Source organism: Pyrus communis, chromosome 5 (assembly GCF_041283825.1).
Source record: "Pyrus communis isolate YQ-2024b chromosome 5, ASM4128382v1, whole genome shotgun sequence".
NCBI classification, from domain to species: Eukaryota; Viridiplantae; Streptophyta; class Magnoliopsida; order Rosales; family Rosaceae; genus Pyrus; species Pyrus communis.
This window is the reverse complement of record NC_142569.1, coordinates 2,914,866-2,935,347: the sequence shown is the minus strand read 5'-3', so window position 1 is coordinate 2,935,347 and position 20,482 is coordinate 2,914,866. Positions and strand designations below refer to the sequence as shown.

The following is a 20,482-nucleotide window of genomic DNA, read 5'->3' as shown; positions in this document are numbered from 1 at the left end:
GTTTTTAACTTTCAGAAATTTGTCACAAAAGAAACGTTACTAACATTGTCTTTTTAACTTTTTATAATTTCATCCGACTTTTACTAGCACACACGAATCAAGACATGTTAGCTGTTTACCTGAAAGGTGACGAATCGACAAAGTGTAGATAATATGAAAAAATACGAATAAAATAAAACGAGAGAAACAAACAAGAGTGCGCAGTGTGCACGTTGAAGCTTGTATCCTTGAGATTATTCTTGTCACTTTGGGTACTTTCCTTTCTTATAGACGAGTCTAATGAACTTTGAACACTATACAAGTTTTACAAGGGTTACTATTTTAAGAAAATGCCACTTACACACCATAGTTGTACCATAACTTTCCTAAAAGCGAAAATAGCCCAAACGTAGTAATTTAATTGGGTAATACGAAAATATGCTAATTTGATAAGTCATAAATGTCACGACCCAAAAAATCCCCCGAAGCCAAGACTTGCCCTTCCAAGGGCAATTTGGTCATTTACGGGTCAATTTTCATTAACATCATCAGCTGTTGAAAGAGACTAATTAAGTAATTATATCAAACAAGCATTGTGGACAATTAGAAAAAGATGAAATCCAACGGACAGTGTTTCACTCCCCTATTGGACTAACATATGTTTAACCTTACATAACGAACTAGTAACACAAACATCCCAAGCCATCCAAAAAAATATTCACAAGCGCCCTGGTTTCGCATAGCACAGCGGCTCGAATTCGAATCAAGCCGGCAAATATTTCTTAATTCCGGCCTTCTGGTCGGCACTCAATCTCGCCGGAAACTTGATGTTGAATTTGATTCTGAGGTTACCCTTCTTGGAGGGGTCCTTTGGTACAGGCATTCCCTCTCTAGGGACTACCTCCTCGTAGTTTGGACTGATCACATTGGTGATGGGGATGCTGAGGCTCCTTCCATCTAGGGTGGTCAGGTCGACTGTGTAGCCTGTTAGAGCTTCTGCTAGAGTGATCTTCTGCGTGACGACCAGGTCGTTCCCGTCCCTTGTGAATGTGGGGTGTGGTTTCTCATCAATTATGAACACAAGATCAGCAGGAATCATGTTTCCTTGCTCGTTTCCTTTCTCCGGGAACGTGATCTTGGTTCCCTTTTTCCAGCCAGGCTTGATCTCTATGGTTAGGATTTCCTCCACCGGCATTGTCATCCTGCGTAACACGATGAATAAGGTCATTAAAAACCAGACAAATGATTTGAGATAAAATAGATCATATGAACTGCAATACGAATGACAAGCTATCAAATTAACAGCACGAAAACAAAAGATGACTCGAATGTATTCCTTTATTACTTCATCAAAGATGAGAACACAATAGACATGTCAAACTAACGTTCTGTTTTCCCAATGCGACATTCTAAACTGTTCTAATCTACGGAAAAGGAAGTTCAAACTTGAGTGCAACGAGGCGGGAACCCTACGTTAAAGTAAACTAACGTTAATTTAGAATGCAATACAATGCTGGCATTGTTAAAATTGGTGACTAATTAATCACGAGCACGTACTTTTCCTATAAGATTGAAGGATGATCAAGGAACATGACTAATTGTGCGAAAGGATAAAAAGATGCGCGTAAATCATTTCCCTTCTATAAACTGAGGAAGAATAAAGAACTTACCCGCTTGCATCTGCAATTTCCCTCGAAATCTTCATCTTCTTGGTAGTCCCCTTATAGAGCTCCTCAAGGCTGCAAGGCAACCTCTTCTCTATTGGTTCAGCTTTTCGTGGTGCATGGCTCATGGGCCGGGCTTCTCCGAATGAACTAAACATGTCCTCCCCAAACATTCCACCGAAAGATCTTCCACCCCTCATGCCGCCACCGCCCATTCCACCCATTCCACCTCCCATTCCGCCCATAGGGCTCGAAAACCCGAAAATCTCAGCGAAAATGTCGTTGGCGTTTCTGGGGTTGAATCTAAACACATTTGGACCGTCTCCAGTTTGGAAGAAGGTAGCTCCACCGCCAGGCCCACCGGCATCCGGCGGCGGCACTTGGCCTTTCAGCCCTTCTTCTCCGTATTGATCATAGATTGCTCTCTTCTGGGGATCACTCAGAACCTACAATATTAAAACACACATAATCAGATTTCAGGTTCTGGGTTTAATTTACAATCTCGAAAAACGTGGCAAAGTTGATTTTTCAATTGTTTGAGAAAGTTTTAGATGAAAAAAAAAAAATGGGGTTCTTGCAAAAATCTACAGATGCCGCTTGAGGAATTTTTACATGAAAAAAATGGCAATTTAACTTCGGAGTCCAAAACCCAGATGAAAAATCTTCTCTTATCAGATTTAAAACACAATATTTCAAGCAAAACCAATATGAATTCTTCAAAAAAAATAAAAAACAGAGCGAAAGAACAAAAGGGTGAAGAAATTAAACGAACCTCGTAGGCCTCAGAGATTTGTTTGAACTTGGACTCGGCTTCCTTCTTGTTGGTGGGGTTCTTATCAGGGTGCCACTTCATGGCGAGCTTTCTGTAGGCCTTCTTCAAATCGTCGTCGTTGGCATTCTTGTCCACCTGCAGAAGCTTGTAGTAATCCACACCCATCTCTTCCTTCTTCTTTTTTCTCCTTGTTTTTGCTTTGTAATTATTAATATTTTATTGGTATTATTATTTTCCCGAACAAATCTTTGCGAAATTGTAGAGAGCTTGAAGGCTGTGAAATTTATAATTTGGGAAGCAGCCTGAGATTATTTGACGAACAGGAGGAGGTGGGAAGGGAAAAGAGAAGAATGTATCGAAGTAACCAGACGAGTGTGGAAGTTTCCAGAGAGACTTCTACACACCGTGGTTTGTGTTTGAAAGTAATGACGCGGTACCCTCAAATTTTGTGGGCTCAAATTACATTATAAAGGCCCAAATTGATGTACCCAAAAATAAGAGCCCAACTAAAAGGCCAACCAGTTTCAATTCTGTGGAAAGGTCCTGCCGTTTGCGTTGGATTTCATCAGTAAGCCATTAATTTAGAATCTGGAAATCCGTTAATCATGTCTGTTCATCGTATACCGTGTAATTAAAAATTATTTTAAATATTTTTATTTAAAATTAAACACAAACAATACTTGACAAAAACTGCCGCATGATGTATGATGAACATACATGATTCATAAATCTCCAAAATCCTCACTAGAAGAATCCGAAGAGAATCCTGTAAGATTAATTTAAACAAGGGACGTGTAAGCTTGTAGCTCACGTGGTTAATAGCATTTACTTTTGCACCATCGTATTGTGATTAAGGAGGGTGTAGTCAAACTAAGATTTTAAAGGATTTTAAAAATGATTGATTTGATAGGATTTAAGAGGATTAAAAACTCTTACAAAATTCATGTGGATTTTTAAAGAATTTGAATGGATTGTGGTGGAAGGACTTGAAATCCTAGAGGGTGAGGTTGGATTCTTTTTAGCCTTCGTTATATATACTTTTGGCTCTCAAATCCCACAAAATCCACAACTTATTGAAATCCTCCAAAATCTTAATTTTTTTAATACACTTGGATTTGGATGGATTTTAAAATCCTTTAAAATCTTTTAATTGACTACACCTAGATTTTAAAGGATTCTAAAATCTTTTAATTGACCATACCTAAATTTGAATGAATTTCAAAATCTTTTAAAATCTTTTAATTGACTACACTAAGATTTTAAAATCTTTTAAAATTCTCTCAAATCCTAGTTTATCGACACCCCTGAGTTTGAGATAGTAGAAGGATAAGCACCAGAACAATGGAGGACACCACATGGGAGCAAAAATTGAATGCCCTAACCCACATCCTAAGCAACCCAACAACTGCGCCATCTCTCCACTCCCAGCTCTTCATCGCCACCCAAAATCTCCTCCTACTTCAACTGTGGCTACCATCCACCTCCAATTTGCCCTCTCTCTCTCTTTCTCAAACCGGAGAAGGGCTCCCCCAGACCTCCTGGAGGTCCAAGTGCCCTTACCACCAGCCCCCGCCATTGGTTCTTGCAAAGGGTGGAGAGGAAGCTCAGTGGTGAGGACCGGGGGATAGAGAGGTTTAGGAAGAGGATGATGAGAAAACGATTTGGCAGTGCCAGTGATGTGAATCCTGTGCTTCGTATTTTGGCTCCCAATATGTTGCTGTTTTCTCTTCTGCTTTGGAAACCTTATCGGGCAGGATAATACTAGGGAGACAAAATTTGTAGGCTAAATTTTGAAAACTAAAGAATAAGGAAATTGATGATTGATTTATTACTTAAATATTAATAAATGTGCTCATTTTTATTGGTGTCACATCATTTAGTTTGCAAATTTAATCTCCGTAACATTACCCTATCTGAAAAGTCATAGAAATTTAAGATTAGGAACTTTCGTGCCACATTACACCTTCACTCGAGACACATAATGATCACTGCATTTCGAGCCCACCGACTTGCGCCTGTGTGGGATCCGAAGAGTTTTTTCTTGTGACTGAGCGCGGACGGGTGAAATGGGTGAAATTTTTAGGTGTACCGGGTACACCAAAAAATTTTGGTGTACCCTCACTCATTAGAATTTGATTTTATTTATTTTATTGAAAAATAAGTGAGGGTACAAAAAGTGTTATGAGTGAGGGTACACCAAAATTTTTTGGTGTACCCGGTACACCTAAAAATTTCTCGTGAAATGACCCGAAAGTCCCCACTCAAGAATCTGTCATAAAAGTGGTTTTTGTTAAGGAAATTGTTATTAGCACTCCAAAAATCTCATTCTACATTCCAAACTTTCTATATTATGAAAGAAAAATACACTTGTGAGGAGTGTAAAATGAGAATTTTAGAGTACCAATAACAGTTCCCTTTGTTAATCTTATCTTAATAATATATCTGGGTTTCTGGAAAATCTGTGTTTTAAAAATGTTTTTGGGATGCATAAAAGAATGTATTTGAACGAGCTTAGCTTTCAGCTGAAATTAGTAGTCTTTACAGATATATATTGTTTATTTTGAGTGATTAGCTCTTCCCACTTACCTTACAAAACTCAACTCTGCAAGAAAAATTAAATGAAAGGGACAACAAGAAAACAGTCAAAGAAAAAAACAATGACAGGTGCTATCCGTTGTAAAAGAGATGTGTAGATAGCACCATTCAAAATAACAGTAAGTAGGAATGGAAAACCTTATTAATTACCGGTTGTATATCTGTTGCCTTTATCTCTCTTTTTACATAATACGTTAGTAAAAATGAAAAAGATAAACAACACAATATACAACTGATTGCAAGACACATTCTATCTAAAAATACACATTGAGACAAGAGACATGAGAAATGAGAGTGATAAACACAAAAAATATACAACTGATTGCCAAACAAATTAATGTCGACAAGGCACACTTTGAAAGACGAAAACTATGCTCCCGCTAATCGCGCAACAGATTTCATTTAATTCAAGAAAAAGAAAAAGGAAAGTGAACTCAATATAAAAGAAAAAGAAAAGGAATTTGGGTGCTTTTTCAAACACAACCGTTGACAAAAGCATCTTCCATTGTTTAATTATATTCCTCTGAGTCCAAGGAATGCTGGTAGTTGAGGAAGAAGGATAACCCTAATTTTCTTTCCATTAAAAAGCGATCCCGAGCAAACAAGGTTTTTTATTTTATGAGAGTACATTAAAAAGCGATCCCGAGTAAACAAGGTTTTTTATTTTATGAGAGTACATTAAAAAGCGATCCCGAACAAACAAGGTTTTTTATTTTATGAGAATAAGAAAGAAACGTCTATCGTACGCAGAACTCTAGTTTCGCTTTCATTGAGAAAGGAAGAGGGAGGAAGAGAGAGAGATGGCTGAGTGGGCCGCATTTGCATCAATCAGTTGATTCAATCTGTAACTGCTATAACCAAACATTGAATTGAAGACCTAACTCTCGGATGGCTACTCACATTAGTTGGCACAGACCACTTACCACATGCAAAACTTCAATACCAAATACCAACGCCATTGTAGGTCACTAGCTACTAAGACTCTTCAATATTTATGAAAATCTTGATGTGAAATTTGGGTCATTTTCTTTCTTGCTTGTGTGGATAAGTTGAGAGCGGCTATCTTGTGATTTGGCTCGGCCAAATACCAAGGCCAATTAGGTTTAGGTTTTCAATCGGTATTAGGAAAAGGAGAAAAGGAATGAGCACAAGTTATTTTCCATAAGAATTGAGAAACAGGTTTTCTTTGTAATCCCAATCAGTTTAGGATTAGGAAATAAGTTAGTTTTCGTTAATCTGAAAGGATTTAGAAATTCTATACTTGTAAGGCATGTAACCATCGATCTATGTACTATAAATAGGCTTGTTAGGGGCTGCTTATTCACACGAACAACATAGAAAATATAAGGGTAGATAGCCAAGAGTTCTTTATCCAAAGCAAGGTTTTGGGTTTTCAATAAGTTCTTGTAACTAAGTTGTTATTCTTCATAGTGCAAGTGATTTCTTAAGAGAGAACACGAGGAGTAGGCAAAGTTTGCCAAACCTAACTAAATTCTTTATGTTTTGTGTGGCATGTTTACTTTATTGTTCATATATTTGTATAGCATCATCTTATAAGTTTGTATAACGTCAGAGACAATCGATAAACAAGATCAACTAAGAAGGATTAAAATCTATCAGATATACACTTATGTGCCTTTCCCGCTCCTAATGTAATATGAGTCTATCCCCATTGCAAATGTCTGTCTCCGTCAACCAATTACTTTAGGAAATCTAAGTATGCAGGCAATTACATAAAACCAACTTGCATAATGTGAAATCATCTATAAGTTAATTAAAGACAATGTTGTGTGAGATTTTTTCACCACTTGAGGTTGCTTTTTCAAAGGTTTTATTTACTGTTTTTTTCTGTCTTTATTTTCTGGTAGGAAGGTGCTAAATAGGCTTTTGCTTTTACAAAATCAACACCAATGATAGCATGTACCTCTTCTTTTTCTTCCTTCCTTTCTTTTGGCTTTTGTGAAATGGTCTAGGGTTTTTGGTGGTGCGTATACAGATACAATCAACACGAAGCTTCCTTTAACCGTCCACCCTTTTCCTTTGAAATTTGAGAGTTTTAACGAAAAGTCCACAGTAGCGTTCATTTTAACGAAAAATAACATTTTTACATTAAAAAGTCAATCCTAGTACTATTCACTTTACCCTTTATTTTGTCCTTATCATTAAAACTTAATATTTTCAAATACTTTTCATTAATTTTCTTTTGAAATTATGACCTTAAAAAATAAATAAAATGTGACAGATGGAATTGAAGAAGATATAATGAACCACAAAAACTTCACCATCATCTTTATTTTTTTCACTTTTTGTCTGGTGACAATTTAATAATTTAGTAGTTGGGATCTAAATATTAGCAGATGAGATTGTTGGTCACTATTTTTGGACCATATAAAAATGAGATTGTTATGAACTATCTCTATCTCTAATTTCATTTGAGTTTTGTATTTATGCAACTTAAATATTCCAACGAACACAAGAAAAATCCACTTAAAACAAAGTTAAATTACGAAAACCAATATGATAGTATCGCAAATCAATTATGCATTGTCACGTTAATTCAAGCCTAGCAAATAGACGATACAAACAGGATGACATGGAGCACCGTGATGCGACAATCTACTCTAATACATCAAGAAAGTTGAGGTTCCACCATAAAACTAATTGCTAATATAGGGAGTAACCCAACTTATATATAAGCTCATGCAAAGTCTCTCCTCCTATCAACGTGAGATTCATTCTCAACATTACACATGTATGTATGTACGTGATTGACTAAGGATAGTGTTAGTCACACACCCATTTTTACCTCTCACACATTTTTTTTATTTCTTGACGATTGATCTTCTTCAATTCATGCTCCAACGCCCGAAAATTAAAAATGATGTGTGAAAAGTAAAAATCGGCGTGTGGATAAAATCACCTTTAACTAAAGATACCGCTCCAGTTGCATCCACCGTCTAGGTTAGAACATGAATCATTAACTCCACAATCCAGCATAATTACACGGCCACGTCAATGATGTCTATGGTGTCGATCATGCTTCTCCTCTGGCACCATTTAGATTTTATTTCCAAATTATCCTTTGTCATATTTCCAATTTATTTTTCCCCTCAGCCTTCGCCTTGGGGAACATCATGAGCACCCTCAATTAAAGTTCACATTCCCTTATCAATTGTGTTAGATGGGTTCTTGTTGTCCTCATTCATCTTATATCATATTTTTGGTAATCAATGGTCATAACTCATAAGCATAATTCTATTAGCAAGTGCTTATTACACACCTTATAAACTTCGATGGAGCTGCTCTACGAGTACAATTCTTATATTAGCATTGATTTGGTAAATATTTTTGTGAGAAGTGTTTTACAAATAAAACGAAAACGTGGATTATCAAAATGACTAAACACTTATTGATTAACCTAAAATCATGTGTGTATTGTTGCAGTTGGATTAACCTAAACAATACCAATGGTTGGATTAACCTAAAAGCATGTGTGTGTGTGTGTGTGTGTTTTAAGGATAAAATACAAAACTTATTAACTGGAAAAGAAACAAAGTGCTCAATATTGTTGAAGTTGCATACCAAATTGGGGACCACAAACCATCACTCATCCTCCACCCCATTTGCACCTAATAAGTTGAAAAAATTGGTTGAGAAACAAGAAATAGTTCCTCTGTATCAGAGATTTTTTTAGTGTGCTGGAACACGGTTTAATATACTAAGTGTTATAATAGAAATGGTTGGATACTTGAAAAAAAATTTCAACCACTTAAATTACAACATTTGACGTATCAGATCGTGTTCTCGACACTGAAAATTTTTCTCTCTCTCTATATAAACAATGCATTGCCCCCTAGCTCTCCCTCCACTATAACACTCCCACTCTTCACACCTCACAATTCAGAGCAGCTGCCTCCCACAACAATTGCCACTTATGGCTCCTCCTCCTCCCAAATTCTTCTCTCTCCTCTTCCTCCTCTCTCTCCTCCTCTTCTCTCTCCAAGCTCAAGCCAGAGAGAGCCAATTCTTTAGCAAAGTTGCCAGTTCTAACAACAACAATGTGAAGGAATCAGAGCTCACAAAAACAGAGACTCCAAAAACAGAGTCTCCAGAAACAGAGCTCCTAAAAACAGAGTCCCCAGTTTTCAAGCAAGAGCAAGAGAAAGAGCCAACTTTCATTCCAGAGACTCAAAACGGATACGGCCTCTACGGCCACGAGTCCGGCCAGCTGCCTCCCTCCACCTCATCCAACGGTGGACCCTACACCACAACCAACGGTGCACCCTACAAATACACACCCAACAACAACAACAACCTGCCCTATACGGCCGAGGCAGAGAAGCAGCACAATACAAAGTACCCCGACAGATACAACAACCACTACAATCCCAACAAAAACAACTACTACTACAACGGGAACAACTTTGAGGCCAACCCTAATGGCCTCAGTGACACGAGGTTCGCTCAGAGCAGCTACACCACCACCACTGCCACCCCCAACAACTACCAGAGCAACAACAACAACTTTGAGGCCAATCACAATGGCCTGAGAGACACAAGGTTCGCTCAGAGCAGCTACACTAACACCCCCAGCAACTACCAGAACAACAACAACTTTGAGGCCAATCCTAATGGTCTGAGCGACACGAGGTTCGCTCAGAGCAGCTACACCGCCACCCCAAACAACTACCAGAACAACAACTACTACAATGTTGAGAAGCAGGGAATGAGTGACACTAGGTTTTTGGAGAACGGCAAGTACTACTACGACTCGAGAAGCGAGAGCAACTACAACCAGAACCAGTACGGAAACTCTAGGGTGGCGGACTCAAAAAATTGGTACAACAACAGGGGCAGTTACGGCAACGGAAATGCGAACCAGAACACCTATAACTCCATGGAAGAGTACCAGAATGAGGAGGAGTTCCAAGAGAGTGAAGATCAGTTCGTGCCATGAGACTTGTTTTGAGTAGTACCACTTTGCTGTGTTTTGATATATATATTTATGGTAATATGTTTTCATCGAAAAGAACATGATTGAAGATAGATTATTGTCTCTGTTTCTGCATAACAATGCTTCAGCGTTCATGCTTTGAAAAAGCTTAAGTTTGTGGACTATGAAAGAGTCAAGAAAATGTATATCAGCTTCTCCCTACAAGGTATTTTGTTTCAACGCCTTGATTTGCCAATTTGGTTGGTCTTTTATTGTAAAAGAGTTGGTTATGCAGGTGATTAAGTTATAACAATATTAGTATTAGAGTAATTAATAGTGGACTGCTAATCCGTCTCTTTGAAAGCTTAACGATGATTGAATTATTAGTTCATTCACCTAATCCCCTTGGCTAAGCTTGAGGCTTAGGATCCTAGCACGCTCATGATATGGTGAAAGAAAAAGGAGACTCAAGGTTGCTTTGAATATTTCAATGGAGTTAGTTGGTAAAAAGGGTAATTAGTTGGTAAAAAGAGTAATTAGTTGATAAAAAGAGCATAATAGCATTCAAAGTGCTTCAACCTTTTGACCAAAAACTTTATCTTTTTTCCCCTTCGGATATTTTATTTACTTTAAAAAGTTTTGTCGCAACGAAAATGTTGTTCTTTTAAGGTCGAAATATCATAGATTTAAATTGTAAAAATAACATATTTATCAAAGAAAAATAAAACTATGTACGATAAATGTTCTCCTCCCTCCCCCGACCCTTCTAAAGCTCGGTGCCAGGCTTTGGGTCGCCCTTTGGAAAAGTATCATACACGCCAGGAAAACCCTCACTCTTCATATACAAATGTAGACACAATTATAGCTTGTCACACAACCCATGTTATGTTGATAATGCGAAGCCCAGTCAGAATTTTTTCACAAAGACGGGGGAACAAAAACCAAACCCCGCAAAAGAAACTATGCCAACAAAGTCATGAAAAATGATAGCTAGGGAGGCTTGAAAAATTTCTAGAATAAGCTGCAGACGCAGAGGAAGAGACATGATCACACCAATGGAAGCCAGCATGATCAACTCCATAATTAGATAAGGAATCAACAACCTAAAGAAAGCATTTTAGTTAATAATTTTGAGTTTAATGTTCACATTTTTACGATGTCATTAGAGTCGGCTATTCAAATTTTGAACCGGTGTTATAAATATATATTTTTTTTTTCTAAGTTTGAAACATACACAATCCATTAATCACAATATGCCACCAAAATTTGAGTAAACAGAGCAATCTGTTTTATCTAACTATCTTCCTCTCACGTCCAACCATCTTACTCAAATTTTGAGTAACAAAGGATGAGTCTTGGGGCAATGGAAATGTTGCTCTTTTGTGATCGAAAGGTCATGGGTCTGAGCCATGAAACCAGCCTCTTTCAAAGATAAGATTGCGTACAATAGACGTTCTATCTGACTTTCACAAGCGAAAAGCCTTATTGACCTGAGATCGTCCTATCACGTCCATCCATCCAACCAATGCATGCATATTAATAAGCAGTTACATCAGTTATGAACTAACTCACTTGATTGGGGGACCATTTATAGAGTATGCCGTTGATCTAGGAGATGAAATTATTTTGCAGTTTGGCCATCCAAATTGCGGAAAACTTGTTCAAGTTTTAAAGCTTCATCATCTACCTATTCAAGAGAGAAAAGCTAGACAAAATCAGGACACTTTAAAATCTCTACCAAAATTTTAATAGAATTATTATCAGCACTCTAAATAAATTATTATGTGTTAAAAACATAGCTAAAAAAAAACTGCATTTTAAAAACTGTTCAATAACTATTTCAAAATGTTAATAACATCTCCCGTGTTTCTAACAATCTTTCCCATCCATGCAAGAAATGCATGCAAGTGGCATTTATATATTATAAACTAACCCAATCAATGGGGGACCAAATAGGGGTAGCAGCTCTCTCTACTACCAAAAGCAATTTGACAAATTTGGTGATGTGCCTTTATTTATGGATATGGATGCCCACTTCACCAAATTGTACCACTATATGATTCAAATTATAGTATATAACTGCATTTCCAGTGCCACTGTACTCTGCAGTAATGACGAGTGAGAATGTGGGAAGGAAGGAGCATGTAATAGTAGGACTAATAATCACAGCCACCCACTACTCTCTCTCTCTCTCTCTCTCTCTCTCTCTCTCTCTCTCTCTCTCTCTCTCTCTCTCTCTCTCAAATTAATTATTATTTTTATCTCTCTTTTCACATAACCTTCACGTTAGGCAAGAAAATTAATTATTATGTTTATTTCTCTTTTCACATAATCTTCACGTTAAGCAAGAAAATAGACACAATAGTATACACATCATTCGACACATGGACGAGGCAACATATGCTCATTGGGGGCAATTGTCCTCACTCAAATCTTTTTGCCATGAAAAATACTTCAACTAAAACTGTAAATTACCTATTTATTCAAAAATGATGTCTCAATCCAAATACTTAACTGAAAATACCCTCTCACGTTCTATACTTTTATTACCTTCTTACCCTTCATAGCCGTGTAATTTTTTTCATTAGTTAATGGTTTATAATTTTACCGTTCTAAACACCAGTTACCCAAACTCATGTTGTTGGACAATAAATTAATAGCATTGGATCAAAAATTCAATTTATTTTCATCATTCGAAATTGCCCCTACGAAAAAAAATGTTTCTAACTCCGTCCATGCTTTGACGTGCAAGTTTCTCTCCAAGTGTAGGTCTTGGACTTCAATTTTAATTCCCTCCAATATTAAAGTGTGAAACAGACTTGGATTGGATCCAATTTGACTACCAAACCCTCTATGTTTGTGTGATATTTTGAAGGCTGAAAAACTTTTCTTATGGTCAATGTCTAAACCCAAGGATGGATTTGAGGTTAGAGGTTCACCATATGAAGATCAAGAAAAATAAGCCCATAATCTATTGGGTTGCTCACATGGCTCTCTCATAAAATACCTAATATGGGCCTAACTTTTTTGATTCACAAGCCCAAAGAAACACTAAACAATCCATTATGTAGCCCACTATGAACACTTTGACCTTTCAACAAGAAAATGAAACATTTCTATTTGACATATCCACTCTGCACAACTTCATCGTGTATGCAGTGTCCATCAACAGTTGAGAATTGCTCAATATATGATATACGGTTCGCAAATTTTGCACGCTTAATAAGCGAATGTGATCCATCATTTTCTTCGTTCATAAATAAAGTATACCCTACATCATAATAAATATTACAATCAATTATGTTTACGTTTATCATTCTGATTGTTAATCACAATGAATCACACATGCTTCAACGAATAAAATCAACTCACGTGTGCTTGCGACTTTGACGTTAGCACTAGTGATAAATTATGATGGAGAAGTGCCGTGTGGGTTGGGATGTATATGACATAGGAGGGAATTGGTGGTGTCGGCACCCAAATTCCTAGAGGGGAAGTCACTTGGTTGGCACTTGGGGTTTGGCTGGTACTGTTGCTAGCGACCAAACCAATACTTTTTTATGCGTGCCTCTGTTTGCCACGTTTGGGAAACTTGATTCTGACATTTTTGTCCCTATCTGACCTACCAATGTAATCATTCCTCATCACCATTGGCTTCATCATTCACTTCTGTTCCCTCGAGTCTCAACTCTCACCTCAAGTTTCTCGATAGCAGTTATCAGATTTTCTTGAAAATGTTTTTAAAATTATTGGAATCAACGAAATAACTAAAAGTGTTTATGCTAATATTTGGTTGTAGGCAACAAAAGCCATCATATTTGTTTGAAAATGCTTCCTCAAAAGCATTTAATTTAATAAATAGTCTAATGAATGATCATACTCACATAAAAAACGCTCAAATAAGCCCTTTACCGCTCGAAATTTGTCTTCCCTCTCAGGACTCTGAAATGTGCCCATGTTAACGTGTGATTTCTTGGTGTCTACTAATGAATCTCTCCTTCTAATGTACGCGCAGTGATTTTTTATGAATAATAATGGACACAAAATACTTTGTATTTTTTTTTTCTTATCAAACTAAAAGAAATGGATGCAACATAGAGGATTTTCTGGAAGTCACCCATCTTAGTACTAATCTAGTCCGAATTTACTTAATTTTGGAGTTCTTATGGAATGATCGCATTCACATCCGTTCAAAGTTTCATTTCCTCATGTTGTTGAAACAAGTAATCATCTTGAAGTGCAAGTAGGGCATGCCTCCTGAAATCCAAGGACATGAAATCATTGCAAAATATAGCAAAAAAGGGTAAGAAGTGAATGAGTTTAGCAACCCAGATACTGAATCCACTAAAAGACACAACCCGAATTACCATTCCCGGTAATTGGTCAACAGTAGTGGGGTTGTAGTTAAAAGAGACGGATGAAAGAATGCAGCTGCAGGCCTTAAATTTCGAGTCACTGCAGGTTACTGAAGAACACAGCTAAGCTGAGCTTGTCCTCATACAATTTACAGTGCCTGTTTTGATCTGCAGTTTTCACCTTTTTACAAATGCATACTCCATTTGGATACAGATTGAACTCAATGTACTGTTTAAGTAGACGATTACAGGCTTTACGGCTTCATACATAACCACATTTCAAGTACAACCCTTGTCCCACCACCAGCAAGACGGTAAGTGAGAAGTTTTTGGTTTAATTCACTTGTATGACAAGTTCGATACCTAATTATTATGGCTGACCTATCACTGTTCATGATCAGTCCTCCAACTATCCAACCTGTTAGAAAGTTCTTGGAAATGTCCCACAACTTTATGCAGATGCAGATGCAGATCCAAATTCCAATCATGCATTACACTAAGGTTCTGGGTTCAATTTCTTTGATATTTTGCTGTCGCTCGTAAAAAACATGAAATTTTTTTTGTTTCTGTCAAATTATTTGTGCAGAAATGTGCACTTGATCTTCGATTGATCACGATTAACTATCAGATTAAGGTTAACATGTCATGATCAATACTGTTGATTCCGACTTACGGATATATAATTTCCAACCAAAAAGAGCTGCAACATCACCTATCTCTTCTGTTGCTTAATCCATTTGTAGTTGGCTTTTGGAAAGGATATCAGAGATTGTTCAACAGCTTCAACCTCCAAATGTAATTACCTTAATAATTAAATTTTCTCATGTCTAAATGGAGCCACCTAACCATTTGATTTGCACATGGTTTTGGAACGTTCAAATTCAATTCCTGCACGGCTGCACCAAAACCAGACCAACACATTTATGAACACAATATTTACTCAAAACATGGGATTATGTGGCAAAGATAAGATTTTAAATTATTGTATTTGGTTAGTCGTTAAAACTTATGCGTGAGCAGTCAAGTGACACTTGGTCTTCACTTGGTGGGATGAGGTCTAAGTTGCCGTCTACTGTGACTTGTTGTGAGTGTATTAACGGCTCGTTGTAAAAGTATCTTTGTAAATATCGTATTGTTTGTCAAAAAAAACAAGATTATTAGTGGTTAAACCACGGTTGATATTTAGGACAGGTTGAGGTTGTGTGAATTTGCAGCTATATTTAAAGGGTTGAACTAGACATGGAGGTGGGACCGGAGCTCATTTAATCACCTGATGTATTTTTGAAGGAAGTACAAGAAAACAAGCCTTGTTTTCTTCATAACGTTTTCTCTCATCAGTGTGGGGATTCTCCTGTGAATACATAGTCTTCTCCTTTCTTCTTCCTGCTCGGGCTGTTCTTTAAGCCATGGTTGCAGAGGTAAGTAAACATTCTGCCTGAAGAACTTATAATTCTCGGGATTTCGAAGTGTGTATTTGTTTGTTAATGCTTTTGTCAAGTTTGTTTCTTCTCTTTTAACCTGCAAGTTTGTTTCTTCTGTGCTTCTTGGTTCAGTGTTTGAATAGGATTATAGGATGAGAACTTAACTCAGTTTGCGTATGCAGATGTGGGCTAGGCTAGTTGGTCAGGACAGTGCGTCTAAGTCCTTGCACCTAAGTTCAAATCTCCTCCCCGTAGATTATTTTCCGGCTTAAGAAAGCAGAACTAGAAGCATGCATGCTTGTTCTGCATGAGTTAAATATCAGGAGGAGGAGGAGGAGGAAGTTAAATTAAAAGCATATTTTTAGGACTGCTTTACTTTTCCATTAATCTAATTCTAATCCTGCTTAGATATTGAGAAATTGGTTGAGCTGCAGACATAGATAGCAGGTAGACCTAAACAATGCAACTACTTTATTGGTCAAATCCCTATTGAATATTAATCAATCAACTAATAGGGTTTAATTTTACTAAATCACCAATAGGGATCCAATATTACTATTGATGGTTCCCTCTCTTCCACCTAATCCCTGCATTTTCATGCACAATCCATCTTTTTGTAACAAACATGTTTAGGATTTGAGTCAAAAACATGCATTTTCTGTTGCATTTCTTTATGTAAACACGCGATCTGCTAAACGTTGAGTTGTTAAATCCCCAGGATCTTGAAATGCACCATGGATGGCCCCTGGGGCTTGAGATCATGAACATGAGACTTAGAGTGGTGGAGAGCTTACCAGCTGCAGTTGTAGAACACCGGTCCTCGCACGTTCGCTCCACCAGTTTCACCTCCTTTTCGTCCTCCAACCTTGACACCGAGGTAAATCCTACCTTTGTTTCAATTGCTTTGATTCCCACATTGCCAAATTGTTCCCTTCTCATGGAATGTGATTGTCTACTTTCCCAACTAGTCCTCAGCATCCTTCTTCCAAGACCACAGCATGTCACTAGGCCGACTAATTGGGATTCGAACGGGTGATAGAGGACGGTTGTACTTCCCCAATTCCATCCGCTTCGAAGAGCATGACAGGATTCCGATCAAGGGTTCGCAGTCTGAGGTCTCTAAGAGACGTCGAGTAGACATGTCTCGGCGTATCTGCATACCGCTGCTGCTTGGTGCTCTGGTAAAGATCAGCAGGAGCAAGAGCAAGCCTAAGAAGGCAATGTTTGATGCCAGAGGCTAAGTGCATTTTGTCCACTTCCATACAAAGGGAAATAAACTTCACTTCCATTCCTTGGCATTGTGTCACATTTCTCTAGTCATTTGTGTACCGAGAACTGAGTTATTCATTGTGAATCCAGATTTTTATCACAGTTGATGTGTTGATTGAGAGCCCGAAATTGCTTGGACACTTTGTTTGGAATTGAATCAAACCATGCATTTTGTCAATTTTTGAAACGAGATTTTGCATTTCACACAATGTATTGCATTTCGCTTGTTGTGCTTGGTCACTTTGCTTCAAAATTTAAAAGTTATGAATCGGAAATATACTTAACTACTTGAGCTACAAGCTAAATACTGTCACTATTTGAAGTTCAAGATTTTATTTTTGACAAATTGATATTCTATTTTAAACTACTTTAGTTTATAGACATGAAGATTCGAACTTGAATGCAAAAGGGCGAACACACTGCCTTAACCAACCATTTTTGTGAAGTTTTGATTTAACCGAACAAGATGGTTAAATTTTATAATTTTGAATATAAATACAAAGAAGTAGAAGAATTGTAAAGTAATTGTGTAGTTAAGAACGGGAATGGAGATTCCAAGCCGTTAGATCTTGACAGAAAAATCACCGCCATGTACTTCGTCCACCAATCATCGTATGCCACGCCCTCAATCATAGGAGTAGACATACACGCGAAACACACCAGAACGCTCCTCTAAAGTCCCTAAACCTTCTTCCTACTCATCCTAAAACCGCAAAACCATCAGCCATCCCACAACCATGTCCTCCTTCGCCGCCGCCAGGTCCGTCCTCCGCTCCTCTGCGGCGCGAACCATCGTGTCCTCGAGGCTCGCCTCCGTCGCCAGACCCAAACCAGCCTCCTCAACGTTTCGCACCCCCAAACCAACCCAAAGCCTCTCCGCACCTCGCATTTTCAGGTAAATCGAACACTCATCAAACCCTAAATTTCATCACTTTCAATATTAATTATTTTTATCAATTTCAATTTTATTTAAAAATGTGTGCTTTGTTGCTTTGAAGGTCGCCCGTGGAGTTGAGCTGCTGCGTGGAGACGATGCTTCCGTACCACACAGCCACAGCCTCTGCATTGCTCACTTCGATGCTCTCCGTCTCTCAGCGCTCCTATGATTGGACCTCCGAAGGTATTCCCTCTTTGTCTATCGAGTTTTCGTTTCATGATTCGTGATGGGTGTTTGCTGAATTGATTATTTGTGGCATTGGATTTGGAAATTGCTTATCGGCTTAATTACTTGTTTCGTGTTCAATTTGTGTTCTTTGTGAGTACATTATAAGTTGTTCTGTTTCGAATGTTTTAGTCAATAGGCAATCTGATTTGTCATAAGCAAGGCTTTTAATTGAAGGGACAAAATTTTTGCATTGTAGTTTATCTGTGTATTGATCGATGATTGCTCGTTTATCTTCGGAAATTCGAGAACTGTGCTTTTAATTCCAGAGTATTTGCTATATTGCTCCTGAAGTGAAATTGGGGTTCTTTTAGTGATTCGTTACTTGTCATCTAGATTAGAATTCTAAGGAATGCAGGTCATTTAGCATTACTTCAAGTCTATCATATAACTATTTTGATTTCAACTTTTTTTTTTTTTGCATAAGTTATTACGGTGCATTAAGAAGTGGGCATCTTTACTTGCTCAAAAGTTTTCACATTTTGGCTACAATGACGGCCTAATTGTTTTAAATTCTTCAATTTTCTTTCCTTTTTTCTTTGTCTGAGAAGGGGGGTGATGTTAGATGATCATGGATGGAAGTATTGCCAGGACTTGAAATCAGTGAGACAATCTTTTGCCTATTTTGCTCCAAAATTTCATCCTTTTCTTTTGGTCTATCCCATCTTTCTCTCTCTCTCCCCGTCTTGTGCAATGAAAGAATGCATATGCTTTTGCTTTTGTAGGGCAAGACAAGACTAGATGAGGATCAAGCATCAGATATGGAGTGACTTGGATTTATTTTTGTTGTCGACTTCTCTTCAGTAGACTAGATAAGAAGACTATGGTCTACAACTATTTTTGTTGGCTTTTATATGTAAAATTGGGTTTTCCTCCAATATAACAGTTGTATCTCTTGCACAAATGTGCTATATAAAAAATTTGCATTCACTGACGATGAATAAATCACTGATGTTTTTATGCTGATACGAACCATGAAACCTTGAATGGCAATGAAAACTCTAGCTGAACTACTTTCTTTGTTGTTTGTTATTCATGTCAGTGTAGAAGTATAAGGATAGAATAATAACACTGATTTGCTGTATTCACTCAGATTGCAATGATGATGTATGATGAATATCAGAGGGTTCGAGCAAAGTTTTATGTACTTGCGCTCTAAGACAAGGTGGTGAATAAAACTCTTAAATTTCTTGATGTAAAGGGAACCAAAAATTAAATATCGGTGCTTCCTAATGTTTTTTTTGTTTTTTTGTTTTTGTTTAAAGTCTTTTATCTATTTGTACTGTGATGATGATGATGAAAAATGACGACAATGTTAGTGTTTCCTCATTAATTAGGTCAAGAATTGCACTTTTGTACATTTCGGTTTCACTTCACCTGATGGTTTCATTGATTTTTTTAACCATAACTGTATAAATCATATATCTACTCTTTACTTTTGGTGTCAAATTTCAAGGGTGATGGTTGTAGTAGATTCTTCTACTTGCCGAAATCTGTTAATAGCATAATCATATCATGCTTCGACTTCGATTCTGATGCATATTGACAACTCTGGACCTAGAACATTAATTGTCTTCTTCCCACCGCCTTGGCCATCTGTTTCCAAATACTTCATAAGCTGCTTCACTTCTTTTGACTATGCCTGTTTCTTTGTTTAGGGCTGTGATGAATGATGATTTCTCATTAGCTGACTTCAAAATTTGGCTCAGAGACTTACCATGTTGCGCTTCTGTTTGCTTTGCTTATGAAGTTTAAGTTGTGAGCCTAATTGTTTACTTAGAAACGAATGTCTAAATTCCTACTTTTGTCCAATCGCGCACTACGTTTTCATCTGAACTGCAAATTATGTTAAAATCGCTGCAAATTTCCCAGTCTTCATAAAATTTACATTTTTCTTTTCTTTCGTTGTAGATGGATGATTGTTATCTGTTGGAATGCGGTGCATCGGTCGTAGTTTTCATGGATTTCAATGGACTTTGTAGGACTTGCTTGAGACTTGAGGCATGCTTCATCCTAGTTTGATCCACAGAGTTGTATTTGTTCTACAATCATTCACCAAGTAGGTGCCATAATGATGATTTTTTTTTATTTTTATGATTAAATTTCCCTTCTTGACATCTCGATCATAACGAGGTTGAGGGCAAACATGTTGATGCAATTTCCAATCTCCGGTCTTGTTGATTTGTTTCGCGTTTTATTCAAGAGATAAGCCAATTCAACATTACCTTTTTGGAGTTGCGGAGACCTCTAGGGTGGACCATGTGTAGAGCAGCCGGACCACGTAAGATGTCTGACTGCTCGCACAAATAGAGCCGCTTACGTTTTGGTGGTT

At 37.5% G+C, this 20,482-nt stretch overlaps 4 protein-coding genes and 1 pseudogene across 10 annotated transcripts; 4 read left to right on the top strand and 1 right to left on the bottom strand.

Moving 5' to 3' along the window:
- Window positions 1-532: 532 nt before the first annotated feature.
- On the bottom strand, window positions 533-2,854 carry LOC137726642 (uncharacterized). Its single transcript, XM_068465581.2, has 3 exons — window positions 2,416-2,854; window positions 1,650-2,089; window positions 533-1,181 (listed from the first exon to the last, which is right to left on the bottom strand). Exons 1-3 carry the CDS (start codon window positions 2,578-2,580, stop codon window positions 743-745), a joined length of 1,044 nt encoding a protein of 347 aa, XP_068321682.2. The 5' UTR covers window positions 2,581-2,854; the 3' UTR covers window positions 533-742.
- An 881-nt stretch (window positions 2,855-3,735) lies between these two features.
- Window positions 3,736-4,174, top strand: LOC148696562 (uncharacterized; annotated as a pseudogene).
- A 4,521-nt stretch (window positions 4,175-8,695) lies between these two features.
- On the top strand, window positions 8,696-10,183 carry LOC137725516 (uncharacterized). The gene has a single exon (XM_068464230.2). It carries the CDS (start codon window positions 8,945-8,947, stop codon window positions 9,965-9,967), a length of 1,023 nt encoding a protein of 340 aa, XP_068320331.1. The 5' UTR covers window positions 8,696-8,944; the 3' UTR covers window positions 9,968-10,183.
- A 5,237-nt stretch (window positions 10,184-15,420) lies between these two features.
- LOC137726993 (uncharacterized) lies at window positions 15,421-17,166 on the top strand. Its single transcript, XM_068465946.2, has 3 exons — window positions 15,421-15,716; window positions 16,438-16,596; window positions 16,688-17,166. The coding sequence occupies exons 1-3, from the start codon at window positions 15,705-15,707 to the stop codon at window positions 16,958-16,960; spliced, it is 444 nt and encodes a 147-aa protein (XP_068322047.2). The 5' UTR covers window positions 15,421-15,704; the 3' UTR covers window positions 16,961-17,166.
- A 500-nt stretch (window positions 17,167-17,666) lies between these two features.
- Window positions 17,667-20,331, top strand: LOC137725870 (protein NUCLEAR FUSION DEFECTIVE 6, mitochondrial). Of its 7 annotated transcripts, XR_015962271.1 has the most exons (5): window positions 17,668-17,883; window positions 17,987-18,108; window positions 19,244-19,315; window positions 19,809-19,908; window positions 20,062-20,331. XR_015962271.1 is itself a non-coding variant. In XM_068464695.2 (4 exons), the coding sequence occupies exons 1-3, from the start codon at window positions 17,726-17,728 to the stop codon at window positions 18,707-18,709; spliced, it is 288 nt and encodes a 95-aa protein (XP_068320796.2). In that variant the 5' UTR covers window positions 17,669-17,725; the 3' UTR covers window positions 18,710-18,753; window positions 18,876-19,095. The 7 variants fall into 7 exon arrangements, 4 of the variants coding, with proteins under 4 accessions (XP_068320797.2, XP_088549895.1, XP_068320795.2 ...); XR_015962272.1 differs by lacking the exon at window positions 19,244-19,315 and having other exon boundaries at window positions 17,667-17,883; XR_011067549.2 differs by lacking the exon at window positions 19,809-19,908.
- Window positions 20,332-20,482: the final 151 nt, after the last annotated feature.